General features: G+C 40.1%; 1 protein-coding gene across 2 annotated transcripts in view; it reads left to right on the top strand.

Annotated features, from left to right (window-relative positions):
* TMEM87A (transmembrane protein 87A) overlaps positions 1-21,581 on the top strand; it is a 244,168-nt gene that overhangs the window by 174,657 nt on the left and 47,930 nt on the right. The window contains exons 12-14 of one of the 2 annotated variants that reach the window (XM_053697919.1): positions 2,300-2,370; positions 16,895-17,001; positions 19,256-19,314. In XM_053697919.1, the coding sequence (XP_053553894.1) occupies positions 2,300-2,370; positions 16,895-17,001; positions 19,256-19,314 (237 nt within the window). Of the gene's footprint in view, positions 1-1,224; positions 1,299-2,299; positions 2,371-16,894; positions 17,002-19,255; positions 19,315-21,581 lie in introns of both variants that reach the window. The other variant, XM_053697918.1, reaches the window with a different exon arrangement.

Genomic DNA, 21,581 nt, shown 5'->3' with positions numbered 1-21,581 from the left:
GAAAAAGTGAACAATTTTTTTTATTTGATCACATTTGGCGGTGAAATGGTGGCATAAAATATACCAAAATGGGCCTAGATCAATACTGTGGGTTGTCTGCTAAAAAAAAAATATATATATACATGTGAAGGGTTATTCAGGGATTCCTGACAGATATCAGTGTTCCAATGTAACTATCGCTAATTTTGAGAGAAAAAAATGGTTTGGAAATAGCAAAGTGCTACTTGTACTTATTGCCCTATAACTTGCAAAGAACATGTAAATTGGGTATTTCTAAACTCAGGACAAAATTTAGAAACTATTTAGCTTGGGTGTTTTTTGGTGGCTGTAGATGTGTAACAGATTTTGGGGGTCAAAGTTAGAAAAAGTGTGTTTTTTTTACATTTTTTTTTATCATATTTTATAATTTTTTTAAAGTAAATTATAAGATATGATGAAAATAATGGTATGTTTAGAAAGTCCATTTAATGGCGAGAAAAAAAGTATATAATGTGTGAGTACAGTAAATGAGTAAGAGGAAAATTACAGCTAAACACAAACACCGCAGAAATGTAAAAAAAGCACTGGTCCTGAAGGGAAGGAAATTGAAAAATGGCCTTGTCCTTAAGCGGTTAAAAGCTCATGAAGTATTGGGTATCTTTCTTTCATGTAATTAGCAAGAGTCCATGAGCTAGTGACGTATGGGATATACATTCCTACGAGGAGGGGCAAAGTTTCCCAAACCTCAAAATGCCTATAAATACACCCCTCACCACACCCACAATTCAGTTTTACAAACTTTGCCTCCGATCTGAAGAGAGAATCGTTCATTTGTTTTCAGACAGACAATGTCTAGTGGCTAAGAGTTGAACCCCAGAAGTAATGGCTCATGGACTCTTACCACCATGAAAGAACACATTTCTCAGGTAAGCATACATTTTGTATTTTCATGAATCTTGTTTGTTTTTTTTCCCCTGCATGATATTACTCTATGATAGGCTACAGCATTAATTTAAATTATATTTACAGTGCTACGGCACTGAAAATGCAAATGTGTGGTGCTGTCCTATCCACATTCTATGGGTTCAATAGTAGCACAAAGAACATCAATGCCTGCACTTGTTATGCTTAGCCATTCCAGCTGTCATATCCCCAGTGTGCTGTTTTCTAGGGTTTGATATCCCACTAACATTTGCTTTTTTTCAAGGCCTCTGGCATTAACATCATATGCTCTCTCTGCTCCAGCACTACTTCAGTTCCGCGACATTGATAGCAAACATGAGTCTGGCATTAATTGATGCCTGTATAATCTTTTGGATATCCTTTCTACGAACGTTGCATTTCTTGTACCTCTAAAAAAAAGAAAATTATTTTAGAACAGGTTGTCCAACCTAAGGCCCAAGGGCCACAGTGCACAGTGTCTCTTCATTTCCCTCTGTCACAATCTCATCACCCCATCTGCAACCCATATTTTTTATTTTTTTTTAGCTGTCTCATTCTTGTCTTCTCTGTATTTTCTGCCAGACTTTCATAACTATGGTTTTTGGTCTGTGTTTATATGTTGCTTTGTGGTCCTTATCTTGGCATGTAGCTTGTTTGAGGTTTTCTTATAGAGAAGTTTATATTTTTTGTTTTTAATTCATTCAATTTGTTAACCAACCATTTGAGAGAGAAAAAAATTGCAATGTACCCACCATAGGAGAAGGTTGGACACCCTTGATCTAAATTTGCTTTTATCAGACACACACACAGGAATGCCGTAGAAATTGTAATTTACTAGAGAATTGCAAAATTCTTACTGTTAAGATGGTAGCACACTGAGCACAAATACATTTCAATTTCTTGTCTACTGTTGATGCGCCCAAATATTTTCTTTACTGGAAGTAGTGTCTGGGTACTTGTATATTGTTTATGAGTGTAATCAGAAATGTGATGGTGGAGGAATATTCATACACACAGATCATCATCTTATTCATGCCCAGACTTATATAGTGGGTGTTTGTATGTGTGTGTTCTCCATAAAAGCTACCCACAGGTAAGGGTGAGTATTTGTATTCATTTGTGTGTAACCCATAGATTACTATTTAATTTGTATTAAGTTATGTATGTGCGTTTCTAACTAAAACTAAAATGACAACTGTTGAATGATTAGTGCTTTATGCAGAGGCTCTGTGCCAGTTATTGTACTACCCCTTTTATGCCCTGCAGTATGTTTGTTAGACGCAGCTGGCTGGCACCAGTTTGGCATCAGAGCCTTTGCAATCAGTAACAGGTGTCTTGTGGTTCTTCGTCTTAATTCCTATATCCACTCCTGATTTAGGCGCAGTCTGACCTTGCATCCCTGGCCTTCATTCCTTTGGCTTTTCTTGACACTGCCTTGTGCTGGTGGATATCCTTCCCTAATCATTCTTGGTGTTTCTGCCTGCATCTGTGCCTTTTTATTTTATAGATATGTGCTTTATTTATAGGGCAGCACAGTATAAAAACTATATGCTAGTTGTGTGAGCTAGTTATCATTTTCACATTTACCAGCCTTGTTCCTAGAGCTAGTTATTTTATTATTTTGGAATACACTATAATGCAAATGGATTATTTCCTCTAGACCACGGCCCTTACCAAAGGACACAAAAGTACATTTAAAATGCATAAGTTGATCTCAGATTCAGCAATGCGCTTGCTGCTTTCCAAGTACTGCAGCATCATTTATGTATTTCAAGTTCACTTTTTCCCATCCCTTTAAAAGGAATATTCCAGCCAAAATTGGGATGCATATGGATGCATTTCAGTTATAAATAGAAGTATTTTTTGTAAAATACATCTATTAGCAAAAATGCTTCCAAGAAAAGCAATAGCCGTTTCAAAAGCGTATTTAAGTATGCACTGTGCACCAGCATTTTAAACACATCACTTGCTAAGAGAGCCTAAAGTGCTTGTACCATCTCTTAATGACTCAAGTTTGTTAATTGCTGACATGATACAAGACCCACTGGTGCTCTCAACAGCTGCAGTATTTAATATGCTGGTGCACTGAGAATATCTAGCTATGCTTCATGTGCAGAGGAAAATGTTAACACTGAAAAAGTGATGTTTCACTAGAAGCATTTTTGACAATACATTTATATTGCAAATATGTTTCTTTTCAAAGAGGTCATTCATCTATGTGCATTTACATTTTGTCCGGAATATACATTTATCCTTATGTTTTGTTTTTTTTTAAAAAAGAAAGAATTTTACATTGCAGATTCTTTAGTGAATATATAAAACATGTTTCTTTCATGTAAGTGGCAAGAGTACATGAGCTAGTGATGTATGGAACATAAATTGTTTTTTTCCAATGACATGTATATGTCCACAATGTCATTCCAATTACTAGTGGGATATTCAACTTCTGGCCAGCAGGAGGCGGCAAAGAGCACCCCAGCAAAGCTGTTAAGTGTAACTTCCCTTACCCATAATCCCCAGTCATTCTCTTTGCCTCTGTTAATGGAGGTTGTGCGAAGTTGGTGTCTGAAGATTTTAATCCTTTTATGGGTACTTTTCCCTGCAAGCAAGGATTGGGGTCTAGCTGTGTCCACATCAATCTCTTGAGTAAGAGTAGTGGTGGCTTTTAGTAGTTAAAAGGCGACGAGGATGTCTTTGCTTTACTTTTAACACTTTGCTACCCCTTTGTAGAAAGCCAGAGTTGGTTACTCTGTTCTTTCTTTCTATGACAGGGAGCGAAGTGCCTGCCACACCTAAGGATCGGCATCTATCATGCAGTTGGATCTAAGGTAAGTGCCTTTGCCTTCTAGGTACAGAAGGACAGCATCACTTAAGAAGTTACCCTTCTGGGACATAATAATCCTTATTTTTTTAACGATTCATATGGGGACAATATATTTGGCACACTTAATATGAGACAATATTTGGCACACTTAATTTAGTAATGAGACTTGTCATTTGGCTAAGGGATGTAAGTGGTTAATGGGAAAGGATATCCTTTATTATTTAACCTGTGACTATGTAGTGAGGCTATGGGTTATTAAGGGCTTATTTTTGTATTAAACGGAAGAGCCAATTTTTTTTTTTTTTAACTGTCACTTCGCGCATTTTTTTCACTTAGAAGAAATATTGTGCAGTTTATTTTAGCCCAGTCACTTTCGGTTTAGCATTTACTATGGAGGAGAGTATCTCTAGCTCTTCTTGTGTCAGCTTTATTTACATCATCTACCCAGATCTTTAAGAGGAGAGGATCTCTTCAAGAAGTCAGTTTTTTCCTCTTACTAGGGTATTTCTTTTGGCGGTAAGATCCTCAGGCTATCTGAGGTTGTTTCTAAAAGCAACCTTCTATGGTTATTATTATTATTACAATTTCATATTTAATTTTCATTGATAATTATTTGAATTTAAAATTGCTTAATTTTAATTTCTTAATTTTGCAGTTACTTGTGGGACTTGTTACCTCATAGCCATTGACTCCGAACAGGATCAGTCCATCTCTATGGATAAATGTTTACTTTGTTTAGAGGACCAAATTGTTCTGCCTATGCAATTCTGCTCCTCTTGTTTAACCAAGACTTTAAAATTTAAGGAAAAATTACTCCCTTCTGAGCCTACTGTCTCTCAGGATAATGCTGTGCGTGACATGCCTCAGCTTTCTCCTCAAACGTCCCAAGCCTTGATTGTTTCTCATACTGTGCCTTCTGTGTTCTCTCATCCACCTTGGGGTGTTTATTTACCTGGGGATTGTGCCGCTCAGATTTCTTCTGCAGTAACAGCGGCTTTGTCCGCTTTCGCTTCATCGGGTAAGCGTAAGTGAAAATCTAAACATCTGCCTGATAGTAAGACTTCTGACTCTAGGTCTGCATTAGCCACTCTTTCTCAGATGTCTGATGAGGAGAATACTTCAGTAGCTTCTGAAGGTGAGATCTCAGACTCTGACACTTTTTATTAGAAAAATCTTCAGAAACGGAAGAGGTTAATTTTAGATTTAAGCTTGAACACCTCCGATTACTACTGAAAGAGATTCTAGCTACTTTAGACGACTCTGAACCTTCGGTTGCTGTCAACCCCTCAAAGTCTTCTAAATTGGATAGAGTTTGATTCCCCATCTTCTGAGGAGGTTTTTCCTGTCCCAAGGAAGATGTCTGAAATTATTGCTCAGGAATGGTTCAAGCCAGGGGTTCATTTTTCCCCTTCCCCTGTTTTTACAAAGTTTCTTGTTGCTAACTCTATTCGTGACTCATGGCGCACTGTTCCTAAAGTAGGAGCAATTTCTACTCTTGCCAAGAGAACTACTATTCCTTTAGAGGATAGTTGCTCTTTTAAGGATCCAATGGATAAGAAGCTAGAGGCTTACTTAAAAAAGATGTACATACATCAAGGATTACAGTGGCAACCTGCAGCCAGTATTGCCACAGTTGCAGGTGCAGCATCTTATTGGTGTGATGCCTTGTCTGATCTTATATCAGAGGAAACTACGGTAGAGGAGATCCAAGATCGGATCAAAGCCTTTAAACTGGCCAATACTTGTATCTGTGATGCAAACATACAGATAATTAGACTGGGAGCTAAGATGTCCAGCTTCACTGTACTAGCTTGCCGAGCTCTGTGGTGAAAATCTTGGTCAGCTAATGTTTCTTCAAAGGCCAAGCTATTGACTTTACCATATAAGGGTAAGACTCTGTTTGGACCTGGTCTTGCAGAGATCATTTCTGAGATTATGGCGGGAAAGGGATCATTCCTTCCTCAGGACAAGAAGAATTGACCTAGGGGTCGGCAGTCTTCTAATTTTCCGTTTCTTTCACAACTTTAAGGTACAGAAGTCCTCATCTTCATCTTCCAAAGCTGACCAATCCAGGTCCACTTGGAAATCAAGTCAGTCCTGGAATAAGGGAAAACAAAACAAGAAGCCTTCTGCTGACTCTAAATTGGCATGAAGGGTCTGCTCCGGTCCGAATTTGGATCAGGTGGGGGGCAGGCTTTCTATTTTTCGACAGTCTTGGATACGCAATGTCCCAGATCCATGGGTTGTGGACATTGTATCCCAGGGTTACAGGATAGGATTCAAGTCTTGCCCTCCAAGGGGCAGATTTCTCCTGTCAAGATTATCCTCAAACCAGGTAAAGGAGGCGGCCTTCTTAAATTGCGTAAAGGACCTATCCTCCCTGGGTGTCATTGTACCAGTTCCTCTAAGGGAACAAGGTCTAGGATTCTATTCAAATCTATTTGTAGTTCCCAAAAAAAAGGAACTTTTCGTCCCATCCTAGATCTCAAGTGTCTCAACAAATTCCTCAGGGTTCCGTCCTTCAAGATGGAAACTATTTGTTTTATTCTTCCATTGGTCCAGGAGGGTCAGTTCATGATGACCATAGACCTGAAGGACGCCTACCTACATGTTCCCATTCACAGGGATCATCACCAGTTTCTCAAATTTGCTTTTCTGGACAAGCATTTCCGTTCTGGCCTCAGCTCCCAGAAATAGCCCAATCTCATACAGAGATGCTGTTGTCTTTTCTATGTTCCCACTAGTGAAAGGTGAATTTGGAAAAGAGTTCTCTAATCTTATCTACCAAAGTGTGTTTCCTAAGGACAATAATAGATTCCCTATCCATGAAAATTTTCCTGACGGAGGTCAGAAGACCAAACTTCTTGCTTCCTGCCTTTCTCTCCAGTCTGCCTTTCGTCCATCAGTGGCTCAATGCATGGAGGTGATTGGTCTGATTGTGGCATCCATGGACATCATTCCTTTTGCTCGGTTCCATCTGCGACCGCGTCAACTTTGTATGCTCCATCAGTGGAACGGAGACCATTCAGATTTATCACAGAGAATAAATCTGGACCCTCTAACAAGAGACTCTCGTGGTGGATGTCACAGGAAAATCTGTCTTAGGTCACTTGCTTTCTGAGACCTTACTGGGAGATTGTGACTACAGACGTCAGGCTGGGGAGCTGTTTGGGGTTCTCTGAAGGCTCAGGGCCTGTGGTCCTGGGAAGAGTCCTCTCTTCCCATAAACATCTTGGAGTTGAGAGCTATCTTCAATGCCCTATCTGCGTGGCCTCAACTGTCTTTAGTCCGGTTTATCAGATTCCAGTCGGGCATCACCTCAGTGGCTTACATCAACCACAGTGGCTTACATCAACCACCAGGGAGGAACTCGGAGTTCCTTAGCCATGAAGGAGGTGACTCACATTCTGCAGTGGGCAGAAGCCCACGATTGTCTTCTATCTGCCATCCACATTCCAGGAGTGGACAACTGAGAGGCAGATTTTCTGAGCAGACAGAATCCCGGGTAATGGGCTCTCCATCCAGAAGTGTTCTCTCAGATAACACTCAGGTGGGGGGTTCCAGAGTTGGATCTGATGGTGTCCCGCCAAAACGCCAAGGTACCAAAGTACGGTTCAAGGTCAAAAGATCCTCAGGCAGTTCTGATAGATGCTGTAGCAGTTCCTTGGAGGTTTTCTCTGGCAAATCTGTTTCCTCCGTTTGCTCTCCTTCCACGAGTCATTGCTTGTATCAAATGGGAGAGAGCATCAGTGATCCTAATAGCTCCTGAATGGCCTCGCAGGATGTGGTAAGGATGTCATCTCTACCTCCTTGGAGGTTACCCCAGAGGAAGGACCTTCTAATTCAGGGTCCTTTCCTTCATCCAAACCTAGATTCTCTGAAGCTGACTGCTTGGAGATTGAACGTCTAGTTCTGTCTAGACGTGGTTTTTCTGAAGCGGTCATTGAAACTATGCTTCAGGCGTGCAAAGCTGTTACTCGCAAGATTTACTATAAGATATGCCATAAATATCTTCATTGGTGCGAATCTAAGGGGTTCTCCTGGAGCCGGATGAGGATTCCCTTTATTTTGTCTTTTCTTCAACATGGCCTGGAGAAGGGTCTATCGGTCAGTACTCTAAAGGGTCAGATTTCTGCATTATCTATCCTTTTGCACAAACGTCTGGCAGATTTACCAGATATTCAGGCACTGGTTAGAATCAGACCTGTGTTTAAACCTGTTGCTCCCCCGTGGAGCTTTAAGGCTTTGACACACTGCAAGCAGAGTGGCACGCAGCGTGTAGATGCGGATGTGCGCGCTCAGTGTGTCCTGCCTTTTCATCTCTGAGCACTCTGCTGTGTCATTTCGCGTAGCTGAGCGATAAGAGATTAAATATTTTTTATCTTCAGATGCCTTGCCTCGTGCCGCATCGCTTGCAGTGTGTTACAGCCTTTAATCTAGTTCTTCGTTTTGCAGCAGGCTCCGTTTGAGCCAATGCATGTTGTTGATATAAAATTATCTTGAAAGGTTTTGTTTCTTGTTGCTATTTCTTCAGCTCTGCAGTGTGATTTCCCCGTACCTTATTTTCTCCAACATTGGTGTGTCCGGTCCACGGCTTCATCCTTACTTGTGGGATATTCTCTTCCCCTACAGGAAATGGCAAAGAGAGCACCCAGCAAGAGCTGTCCATATAGCTCTGGCTCCGCCCCCCAGTCATTCTCTTTGCCGCTCTGAACAAGTAGCATCTCCACGGGGATGGTAAAGAGTATGTGGTGTTAGTTGTAGTTTTTTATTTCTTCTATCACGAGTTTGTTATTTTAAAATAGTGCCGGTTTGTACTATTTACTCTACAACAGAAAATGAAGAAGATTTCTGTTACAGAGGAATATGATTTTAGCAGTAGTAACTAAAATCTGTTGCTGTTCCCACGCAGGACTGTTGAAACCAGAGAACTTCAGTTGGGGGGAACAGTTTGCAGGCTTATCTGCTGCAGGTATGATCCGTCATATTTCTAACAAGACATGTTAATGCTAGAAGACTGTCATTTTTCCCTTAAGGGGTAAGTAAGCCATTTTCTTAGACTCATAACAGATTAAGGCTTATTATTGGGCTCTATACTGGTTGACACTATGGTGGGCTAAATCGATTGATTTATTTCATATTTAGAGTGTTTTGTGTAATTAAAAGCACTTTGGGAACGTTTTTATTCACCTGGCATTTAGTTAGACTACTATTTCAGTCAGAAAGGCCCCTTCACTCTGGTATGCAGAGGAAGGAGACCCCGTTTTCGCGCCTCAATTGCACAGTTTACTTCCAGGGAAGTGCATGCAGCTTCGTGTGAGGGGTCCTGTGGCTACAAAAACGGACTCAGGAAGGTTTATTTCAGTGCTGAATAACTCTCAGGGAAGGTAAAAAGCCGCAGCAAGGCTGTGGCTGTGATTGTAGTGTACTAAAATTGTTTAATTGAACAAATAGCTCCGGTTTGCTCATTTTAAGGGTTAAAGTCTTGAAACTTGGTGTGCAATACTTTCAAGGCATTAGGACTCTGGGGTAAAAATTTTGTAAACATCGGACATTGCCTTCATTGTTTTTCAATATATCAGAAATAAAGTGTGCCTGTTTATTATTTAAAGGGACAGTAACGCTTTTATTTAAAAACGCTTTTATTGCATTATTAGCCTGCCAAATTCTGTCTAACATGTCTATACCTTCAGATAGCTTATGTTCTGTGTGTATGAAAGCCAAGGTGGTTCCCCCAATTAATGTATGCGCAAATTGTGTCATAGCGTCCAAACAAAGTATGGACAGTACTGCCACATTGAATAAGATTGACCAAGATGATTCTTCTAATGAAGGTAGTGGGGATAGTTCTTCATCCTCTCCTTCTGTGTCAACACCAGTTTTGCCCGCGCAGGCGATACCTAGTACATCTAGCGCGCCAATGCTTGTTACTATGCAACAATTAACAGCAGTAATGGATAATTCTATAGCAAACCTGTTATCCAAACTGCCATCCTACCCTAGAAAGCGTGACAGCTCAGTTTTAAATACAGAAGATGAGCAGGTCGGCGCTGAGGACAATTTATCAGTTATACCCTCACATCAATCTGAATTGGCAGTGAGGGAGGGCCTGTCTGAGGGGGAAATTTCTGATTCAGTTAAAGTTTCTCAGCAGGCAGACACTGATGTCGTAACATTTAAGTTAGAACATTTCCGCGCCCTGCTTAAGGAGGTCCTAACTACTCTTGATGACTGTGATTCTTTGGTAATTCCAGAGAAATTGTGCAAGATGGACAAATTCTTAGAGGTCCCAGTGCACGCTGATGCCTTTCCGATACCCAAGCGGGTGGCGGACATAGTGACTAAGGAGTGGGAAAAGCCAGGTATACCTTTTGTTCCACCTCCTATATTCAAGAAAATGTTCCCCATTGTTGACCCCAGAAGGGACGCATGGCAAACGGTTCCTAAGGTTGAGGGGGCAGTGTCAACGTTAGCTAAGCGCACAACTATTCCTATTGAGGACAGTTGCGCTTTTAAAGATCCTATGGATAAAAAATTGGAAGGATTGCTAAAAAAGATATTTGTTCAGCAAGGTTTCCTTCTTCAACCAATCTCGTGCATTATTCCTGTCACCACAGCAGCGTATTTTTGGTTCGAGGAACTAGAAAATTTGTTCCAAAAAGAGACTCCATATGATGAAGTCATGGACAGAATTCACGCACTAAAGTTGGCTAATTCCTTTATTTTGGATGCCGCTTTCCAATTGGCTAAGTTAGCGGCGAAAAATTCAGGGTTTGCAATAGTGGCGCGCAGAGCGCTTTGGCTAAAATCATGGTCGGCGGATGTGTCGTCCAAGAATAAATTGCTTAATATTCCTTTCAAGGGTAAGACCCTTTTCGGGCCGGAATTGAAAGAGATTATTTCAGACATTACTGGGGGAAAGGGACATGCCCTCCCACAGGGATAGGCCTTTCAAGGCTAAGAACAAATCTAATTTTCGTTCCTTTCGCAATTTCAGGAACGGACCGAATCCTAACTCTGTGGCCTCCAGACAAGAAGGCAACTCTTCCCAGCCTAAGCCAGCATGGAAACCATTGCAAGGCTGGAACAAGGGTAAACAGGCCAAGAAGCCTGCTGCTGCTACCAAGACAGCATGAAGGGGTAGCCCCCGATCCGGGACCGGATCTAGTAGGGGGCAGACTTTCTCTCTTCGCTCAGGCAAGAGACGTTCCGGATCCCTGGGCACTAGAAATAGTCTCTCAGGGGTATCTTCTAGAGTTCAAGGAACTCCCTCCAAGGGGAAGGTTCCACATGTCTCGCTTATCTTCAGACCAGATAAAGAGACAGGCATTCTTACATTGCGTAGGAGACCTATTAAAAATGGGAGTGATAAACCCAGTTCCAACAGCGGAACAAGATCTGGGTTTTTACTCAAACCTGTTTGTAGTTCCCAAAAAAGAGGGAACTTTCAGGCCAATTTTGGATCTAAAAATTCTAAACAAATTCCTCAGAGTTCCATCATTCAAAATGGAAACCATTCGGACAATTTTACCAACAATGCAGGAGGGTCAATATATGACTACCGTGGACTTAAAGGATGCGTACCTGCATATTCCTATCCACAAAGATCATCATCAGTTCCTGAGGTTCGCCTTTATGGACAAACATTACCAGTTCGTGGCTCTTCCATTCGGTTTAGCCACTGCTCCCAGAATCTTCACAAAGGTGCTAGGGTCCCTTCTAGCGGTTCTACGACCGAGGGGCATTGCTGTAGCACCTTACCTAGACGACATTCTAATCCAAGCGTCGTCTCTTTCCAAAGTAAAGGCTCATACAGACATTGTTCTAGCCTTTCTCAGATCTCACGGGTGGAAGGTGAACGTAGAAAAGAGTTCCCTGTCCCTGTCAACAAGAGTTCCCTTTTTGGGAACAATAATAGATTCTGTAGAAATGAAGATCTTCCTGACAGAGGTAAGAAAGTCAAAGCTTCTAAACGCTTGTCAAGTTCTTCACTCTATTCTTCAGCCTTCCGTAGCTCAGTGCATGGAAGTAGTAGGATTGATGGTTGCAGCAATGGACATAGTTCCTTTTGCTCGAATTCATCTAAGACCATTACAACTGTGCATGCTCAATCAGTGGAATGGGGACTATGCAGACTTGTCTCCCCAGATTCAAGTAGACCAGGTAACCAGGGATTCTCTCCACTGGTGGTTGTCTCACGATCACCTGTCTCAGGGAATGAGTTTCCGCAGACCAGAGTGGGTCATTGTCACGACCGACGCCAGTCTCTTAGGCTGGGGTGCGGTCTGGGACTCTCTGAAAGCTCAAGGTCTATGGTCTCGAGAAGAGTCTCTTCTTCCGATAAACATTTTAGAACTGAGAGCGATATTCAATGCGCTCCTGGCATGGCCTCACCTAGCAAAGGCCAAATTCATAAGGTTCCAGTCGGACAACATGACGACTGTAGCGTACATCAATCATCAGGGGGGAACAAAGAGTTCCTTAGCGATGAGAGAGGTATCCAAGATCATCAAATGGGCGGAGGATCACTCCTGCCACCTATCTGCAATTCACATCCCAGGAGTGGACAACTGGGAGGCGGATTATTTGAGTCGTCAGACTTTTCATCCGGGGGAGTGGGAGCTCCACCCGGAGGTTTTTGCCCAGTTAACTCAACTATGGGGCATTCCAGATATGGATCTGATGGCGTCTCGCCAGAACGCAAAGGTTCCTCGATACGGGTCCAGATCCAGGGATCCCAAGGCGACACTGGTGGATGCATTAGTGGCGCCTTGGTCGTTCAACCTAGCTTATGTGTTTCCACCGTTCCCTCTCCTTCCCAGGCTTGTAGCCAGGATCAAACAGGAGCAGGCCTCGGTGATTCTAATAGCCCCTGCGTGGCCACGCAGGACTTGGTATGCAGACCTGGTGAATATGTCATCGGCTTCACAATGGAAGCTACCTTTGAGGCAGGATCTTCTAGTACAAGGTCCGTTCGAACATCCAAATCTAGTCTCTCTCCAACTGACTGCTTGGAAATTGAACGCTTGATTCTATCTAAGCGTGGGTTTTCTGATTCAGTCATAGATACTCTGGTTCAAGCCAGAAAACCTGTAACTAGGAAAATTTACCATAAGATATGGCAAAAATATATCCGTTGGTGTGAAGCCAAGGGATTTCCTTGGAGTAAAATTAAGATTCCTAGGATACTTTCCTTTCTCCAAGAAGGTCTGGATAAAGGTTTGTCAGCTAGTTCCTTAAAAGGACAGATATCTGCTCTGTCTGTTTTGTTACACAAACGTCTGGCAGCAGTGCCAGATGTACAGGCATTTGTACAGGCGTTAGTTAGAATCAAGCCTGTTTACAGACCCATGACTCCTCCTTGGAGTCTAAATTTAGTTATTTCAGTTCTTCAGGGGGTTCCGTTTGAACCCATGCATTCCATAGATATTAAGTTACTATCTTGGAAAGTTCTGTTTTTGGTTGCTATTTCTTCTGCTAGAAGAGTTTCTGAATTATCTGCTTTGCAGTGTACTTCTCCCTATCTGGTATTCCACTCAGATAAGGTAGTTTTACGTACCAAGCCTGGTTTTCTTCCAAAAGTTGTTTCCAACAGGAATATTAACCAGGAAATTGTTGTTCCTTCTCTGTGTCCGAATCCAGTTTCAAAGAAGGAACGTTTGTTACACAATCTAGATGTGGTCCGTTCTTTAAAGTTCTATTTAGAAGCAACAAAGGATTTCAGACAGACATCATCCTTGTTTGTTGTCTATTCTGGTAAGAGGAGAGGGCAGAAGGCCACTGCTACCTCTTTCTTTTTGGCTGAAAAGCATCATCCGATTGGCTTATGAGACTGCCGGACGGCAGCCTCCTGAACGAATTACAGCTCATTCTACTAGAGCTGTGGCTTCCACATGGGCCTTCAAGAACGAGGCTTCTGTTGATCAGATCTGTAAGGCAGCAACTTGGTCTTCTCTGCATACTTTTGCCAAATTTTACAAATTCGATACTTGTGCTTCTTCGGAGGCTATTTTTGGGAGGTTTTGCAAGCCGTGGTGCCTTCCGTTTAGGTAACCTGGTTTGCTCCCTCCCTTCATCCGTGTCCTAAAGCTTTGGTATTGGTTCCCACAAGTAAGGATGAAGCCGTGGACCGGACACACCAATGTTGGAGAAAACAGAATTTATGTTTACCTGATAAATTTCTTTCTCCAACGGTGTGTCCGGTCCACGGCCCGCCCTGGTTTTTAATCAGGTTTGAAAAATTTCTTTCTTTATACACTACAGTCACCACGGCACCCTATAGTTTCTCCTTTTTCTCCTAACAGTCGGTCGAATGACTGGAGGGCGGAGCCAGAGGGGGAGCTATATGGACAGCTCTTGCTGGGTGCTCTCTTTGCCATTTCCTGTAGGGGAAGAGAATATCCCACAAGTAAGGATGAAGCCGTGGACCGGACACACCGTTGGAGAAAGAAATTTATCAGGTAAACATAAATTCTGTTTTTCATGCTGATAAGGCGGTCCTTCGTACTAAATTGGGTTTTCTCCCTAAGGTGGTGTTGGATCGAAACATTAATCAGGACATTGTTGTTCCTTTTTGTCCTAATTCTTCTTCTTGCATAGAAGGAACGTGTCTTGCATAGCTTGGATGTTGTGCGGGCTCTAAAATTTTACTTACAAGCTACTAAAGATTTTCAGCAATCTTCTGCCTTGTTTGTTGTTTTCTCTGGAAAGCGTAAGGGTCAGAAGACCACTTCTACTACTCTCTCTGGTTGAGAAGTTTGATTCGTTTGGCTTATGAGACTGCTGGACAGCAGCCTCCTGAGAGAATTACAGCTCATTCCACTAGGGCTGTCTCCTCTTCTTGGGCTTTCAAAAATGAAGCTTCTGTGGAACAGATTTGCAAGGCGGCAACATGGTCCTCTCTGCATACTTTTTCCAAATTCTACAAATTTTATACTTTTGCCTCAGCCGAGGCTTCTTTTGGGAGAAGAAGGTGCCTTCTGTTGAGGTCCTTCTGCCTTCTTCATCCTCCCTGTTCATTCCGTGTCCTCTAGCTTGGGTATTAGTTCCCACAAGTAATTGGAATGACGTCGTGGACTCTCCATGTCATAAGAAAGGAAACAAAATTTATGCTTACCTGATAAATTTCTTTATTTCCGGACATGGAGAGTCCACGACTCCGCCCTCTTTTTAATTATAATTTGGCAGTTTTTTGGAGTAAACCTTAGGCGCCTTTTCACCCTTATGTTTCTTCTTTTTCCATTTTCCTTGGGGTGAATAATTTGGGATTATGGGTAAGGGAAGTTACACATAACATCTTTGTTGGGGTGCTCTTTGCCTCCTCCTGCTGGCCAGGAGTTGAATATACCATTAGTAATTAGAATTATGTCGTGGACTCTTCATGTCCGGAAATAAATAAATTTATAAGGTATGCATAAATTTTGTTTTTAAAAAACAATTATTCTTGTAAAAGGTAAAAAATGTGTACAGGCGCCTTAATTTTGTCATTTAGATTCTATAATTGGTGCATTAAACTGACACTAATGACCCCCCCATTTTTTTCCATTAATTTAAAGGAGCATTAAGACCTGTTCCAGTCCAGATCCTCAAATCTCCCTCTATTAAAGCGCCATTATAGTTGAAAATTGACGTGCTCTAATTTTAAGACTTGCAACCTTGTTATGCTATGTGTTTAAGCGCTGACGCAGCTATGTGTCTAGCGCTGCTGACTGGATCAGCAGCAGTTTCCATTCTGAACCAGCAGTATTCTGCGGATCCTAAGTGGTACTTCTAATATGTGTTTAACCTCTTTGTGCTAGTTTTAACATTACATGCTCTAACAAATTAGATTGTGACATTTTTTGACTGTAATGGCCATTTAAGTTTTATAAACCCCATTATAACTTATTGGGAATTATCTGCCTATCTTAAAGATGTTTTTTTAATTCTCTTTGACATTGCGGGTGATACAGACAGAAGCCATACTTGTGCATATTGTAAGCAGATGCACAGCATAAGCACAAGGACTTGAGCGTGCCATGTTACTGTACAGCAGGTTGTAGCCTTTTTGACAGCCTGTACTGCCTGCTATGTAATAAGACATGTTAAAGGGACAGTAAATACCTTGTAATTACAAGACATTTATGTTGTGTTGCTATAGAATAACATTTCAGCAAAGTGTTAATGTTTTTAAAACAAATTAACATCCTTTATTCATCCATTATTTTTTTTAATATCCAAACTCCACCCACCATTTGTTTTATTTAGAGGAGCCAAGCTGGGCTCTAGTCTGCAGACAACAAGGTTAGTCAATGAAATAAAGTTAAAGGCAGTTAGTGAACAATGTAGCATGGTTAGCCTCGAAGTCAGCAGGATGCTTTTTATGTTCCTAGAAGTGGAAATTACTCAATTTTCATAGCTACATTACATAATGAAAATATATTGAAATGTGTTTCATTATGCATAACTAAACTTTATATATAAAAATCTCAAGATGTTTACTGTCCCTTTAAGATAGGCAGGGGATGCCCAGACGGGTAAACAACAATGGGGCTTATAAAATTTAGTTTTGAGGTTCCCCTACTGGTACAGATCATTATGTATATATATATATTTTTTATTATGATTGAGTTTGATAAATATGAATTGATTCTAGTGTCCCTTTTAAAGGGACATGAAACCCAAAGTTTTTCTTTTATGATTCGGACAGCATACAATTTCAAACAATTTTCCAATTTACTTCTGTTAGATTTGCTTTATTCTTTTGGTATCCTTTATTGAAGGATTCGCAAAGAACTACTGGGTGCTATCTGAACACATCTGGTGAGCCAATGGTAAGAGGCATATATGTGCATCCACCAATCGGCAGCTAGCACCTAGTAGTGCTTTGCTGATCCTGAGCCTACCTGGGTATGCTTTTCAACAAAGGATACCAAGACAGTGAAGCAAATTAGACAATAGAAGTAAAGTTGTTTAACATTGTATGCTATATTAGAATCCTGAAAGCTTTTGACTTTACTGTCCCTTTACGTGAGTGTTGGTGTTTGTCATGACCTGATTTAAAGACTCTGTTGCTTTATAGAATTGACATGGCTTTTTGGGGAGCAATTTTGTGCGTGCGTGTGTGTGTGTGTTTCTCCCAATATATTTTTCCTTAACCTATTCCTACATCTTCATAAGCCTGACACAGACCATGAAGCTGTTGAAGTTGAGAAGGAATGTCGTCAAACTGTCTCTGTATAGACATTTCACTAATACACTCATCCTTGCTGTAGCAGGTATGTGTCTCTGTAAAACTTATGGCTATTCTAGTTAAGTTTTGCCTAAAAATATTGTCACTGTACTATTTTGATTGTCTTCAATGAATGTATATTGCAATGCAAAGTGTTTATTTCACTCCAAAATTCTAATATAGTTAGATTTAGATTATCTCAGTATTAAAAAAATTAATTATCCACAGCATTCTAAAATCTAATGTTCTAGCAGCTATTTTAATTTACATACTTTATATTATTATAAGGGACTTCAGGTACAAAATTGAAGTGCACCTGAAATCACTACAGTTTTGAAAAGAAGCATTTTTCTTTCATCAAATGGTGAGAATCCACAAGTCATCACGAGTGGGAAATTCCCCTCCTGACCACTAGGAGTAGACAAAGACACCCCAACACACCCCAAACAGGATATTAATGTGCTTCAGAGTGTGCAAGGGTTTTTTACCCTATCAATTTAACAGAATTTCAGTGACATAAAAGTAAGCTTCCAGAATTGTGTGTGTATAAGGGTCATGCTTCTCTCTCCTCTCCCCTCCCCTCCCAAACACCACCTCTTCCTAGAGACGTCCAGTCCAAATAGTTGGACTAGGAATAGGAGAAAGGGTAGGGAGCCTGGTAATTATTACGCAGTGCTATGGGCCATTTTTGGTCATAATGGTAATAATTACTAGTGAAATAGATTGTAAAGCAGTAACAATCACCTAAAAAGATGGGTGGGAAATAGCACAAATATAAGAGAACATTGAAAAACAAGTTTTGTGACCAAAACATTAGCAGAAACAGATTGGTGTATGTCACGTTTATATTGAGAAACTGATGTATGAAACATATTAAAGCAAATCTCTTCTGGTAAAGTATCTGTCTAAAAAGCCCTACTATACTAGTGAAAGGTACCCTAAGAATACCCAAAACTTACTCATCTTTCTCCTATCGTGTCTGGAAATAACCATCCAGATATAGAAAACCTCCCAAGAGTATAACCCACAGGAATCTAAAAAAATAAGTAATATGATCTTCCTCACATAAAACTTGTGTCCTTTTATACCAAATATGAAAGGAACAGAACACCGTAAAATCTCCTGTATATCTAGACGAAATTATGAGAAACATAACATCTGATTCTGTAAAAATCTGGAACAATTCTAGGCAAATATACAGGTTCATTGCAAAAATAGATTTTGCCTTGACGAGAACAAAGGCATAAAAATCAACAGTTCTGATAATAGCCACCAGAATAAACCAGTCTAGGGAAAGAGACCTCCCATAATGGTTTAAATGGTGTTACAAAAAGGCATCAAAAAAGAAATGAAGGTTACAAAAAAGGCACAGCTATATAAAAAAGAGAGGATATGAGCCAAGATCTAACAACATAAAGACATTAAAGGGCCCCTAAGCCAACTATACCAGAAATAGCAGGGACTGCAGAAAACCTGTATCAACAACCTATCATACTAGCAAATAACCATCATGAAAAAATTTAAAACAAACTATGAACTGTTGAAACATTGTCGTCTTCTCCTCTTCTTAAAACCATCCATGTCATCTGGATGCAGAAGATCGGTTATAACAATGTGCCAATTCCCCCAGTAATACTCGCAAGTCTGCCGAGTGATTCCAGTGAATTAGCTCACTGTTCCAGCTGTCAGGTCACAAGCATAGGAACAATCAGGATCAGTGTATTAATCAACTCCTTCTGTCTTCCATAAAAGACTCCTGCAAGAATGTGTGTTTTTAACACCATTTCTTCAGGCATCTTTTTTTTAAATAAGGTTTTAAGTGATTTTATTTAGTGGGAGTCAATTAATACATTGATTCTGATGGTTCCTACGCTTGTGACCTGACACCTGGAACAGTGAGCTGAGTCACTGGAATCACTCAGCACGCCTGTAACATCACATTGGAATGCTGCTCCATTTGTGAGTACTTTACAATTGGGGGAATTGACACATTGTTATAACTGTTTTTCTGCACTAGAAGGTGCCTTCTTTTCTGTTTGTTAACCTCTATTTATTAGAATAACTGTACATTTTAGGAATTTAAGATTTCCAGCTTTGTGTGACTATTAAACATTTGCACACATTTGTTTACATATCTAACAACACTATCATATGTGCAGTGCATAGTCAAAATATTATTCATATTACCTTCTGGTTGTTGCCATTTGTGCTGAGATTATTCATTTACTTTGGTGCACCATTTATATGCATAAATGCAATAAAATATTTGTTAATACTAACTTTCTTTTCTTGGTATTTAGCATCAATTATATTTATTATCTGGACCACTATGAAGTTCCGACTGGTGGACTGTCAGTCAGTAAGTTACTACCTTCCATGTTACATTTACTAACAGAGTTTATTTAGAGAACAAGGGATTTAGTTTGTCAATATAACCTGCCCTTTTCATCAAGTTCCCTTAGAGTTATACTGTACACCAGACAAAAATTAGAAAATATAAGGGAATTTCACACACTACAAATTTGACAAATTTATATATAGATATTTAGGCGCCAGATATATTTTTGGTATTTATTTTTGCATCCATTATTAAATATTTGCAAAAGCTTTTCAAATATAATGTTATCGCTAAAGATGGTTTATTCAGTCCCTCATAGAAAACATGGGTAAAATAATCGAGCATAGTCTATATCTAATGTAAAATTAAAATTATGCCATAACTCTATACACATTTCTTTCATGTAATTAGCAAGAGTCCATGAGCTAGTGACGTATGGGATATACATTCCTACCAAGAGGGGCAAAGTTTCCCAAACCTCAAAATGCCTATAAATACACCCCTCACCACACCCACAAATCAGTTTTACAAACTTTGCCTCCTATGGAGGTGGTGAAGTAAGTTTGTGCTAGTAAGTAAGTTTGTGCTAGATTCTACGTTGATATGCGCTCCGCAGCCGGTTTTCCTCTCAGCGTTCAGTGAATGTCAGAGGGATGTGAGGAGAGTATTGCCTATTTGAATTCAATGATCTCCTTCTACGGGGTCTATTTCATAGGTTCTCTGTTATCGGTCGTAGAGATTTATCTCTTACCTCCCTTTTCAGATCGACGATATACTCTTATATATATATATACCATTACCTCTGCTGATTTTCGTTTCAGTACTGGTTTGGCTTTCTACAATATGTAGATGAGTGTCCTGGGGTAAGTAAGTCTTATTTTCTGTGACACTCTAAAGCTATGGTTGTGCACTTTTATATAAAGTTCTAAATATATGTATTCAAACATTTATTTGCCTTGACTCAGGATGTTCAACATTTCCTTATTTCAGACAGTCAGTTTCATATTTGGGATAATGCATTTGAATATATCAATTTTTATCTTACCTTAAAATTTGACTTTTCCCTGTGGGCTGTTAGGCTTGCGGGGGCTGAAAATGCTTCATTTTATTGCGTCATTCTTGGGTTCAGACTTTCTTGGCGTGAAAATTTTTCTGTTTCCGGCGTCATACGTGTCGCCGGAAGTTGCGTCATTTTTGACGTTTTTCGCGCCAAAAATGTCGGCGTTCCGGATGTGGCGTCATTTTTGGCGCCAATAGCATTTAGGCACCAAATAATGTGGGCGGCTTTTTTGGCGCTAAAAAAATATGGGCGTCATTTTTGTCTCCACATTATTTAAGTCTCATTATTTATTGCTTCTGGTTGCTAGAAGCTTGTTCACTGGCATTTTTTCCCATTCCTGAAACTATCATTTAAGGAATTTGATCAATTTTGCTTTATATGTTGTTTTTTCTATTACATATTGCAAGATGTCCCACGTTGCAACTGAGTCAGAAGATACTTCTGGAAAATCGCTGCCTAATGCTGGAGCTGCCAAAGCTAAGTGTATCTGCTGTAAACTTTTGGTAGCTGTTCCTCCAGCTGTTGTTTGTATTGAATGTCATGACAAACTTATTAATGCAGATAATATTTCCTTTAGTAAAGTTACATTACCTGTTGCTGTTCCGTCAACATCTAATACTCAGTGTTCCTGATAACATAAGAGATTTTGTTTCTAAATCCATTAAGAAGGCTATGTCTGTTATTCCTCCTTCTAGTAAACATAAAAAGGCTTTTAAAACTTCTCATTTTTCAGATGAATTTTTAAATGAACATCATCATTCTGATTCTGATAATAATTCTTCTGGTTCAGAGGATTCTGTCTCAGAGGTTGATGCTGATAAATCCTCATATTTATTTAAAATGGAATTTATTCGTTCTTTACTTAAAGAAGTCCTAATTGCATTAGAAATTGAGGATTCTGGTCCTCTTGATACTAAATCTAAACGTTTAGATAAGGTTTTTAAATCTCCTGTAGTTATTCCAGAAGTTTTTCCTGTTCCTGGTGCTATTTCTGAAGTAATTTCCAGGGAATGGAATAATTTGGGTAATTCATTTACTCCTTCTAAATGTTTTAAGCAATTATATCCTGTGTCATCTGACAGATTAGAGTTTTGGGACAAAATCCCTAAGGTTAATGGGGCTGTCTCTACTCTTGCTAAGCGTACTACTATTCCTACGGCAGATGGTACTTCCTTTAAGGATCCTTTAGATAGGAAAATTGAATCCTTTCTAAGAAAAGCTTACTTGT

The sequence above is a fragment of the Bombina bombina genome, chromosome 1 (genome assembly GCF_027579735.1).
Source record: "Bombina bombina isolate aBomBom1 chromosome 1, aBomBom1.pri, whole genome shotgun sequence".
NCBI classification, from domain to species: domain Eukaryota; kingdom Metazoa; phylum Chordata; class Amphibia; order Anura; family Bombinatoridae; genus Bombina; species Bombina bombina.
Note: the sequence above shows the minus strand (reverse complement) of the source record. Positions and strands in the feature narration are given on the sequence as shown.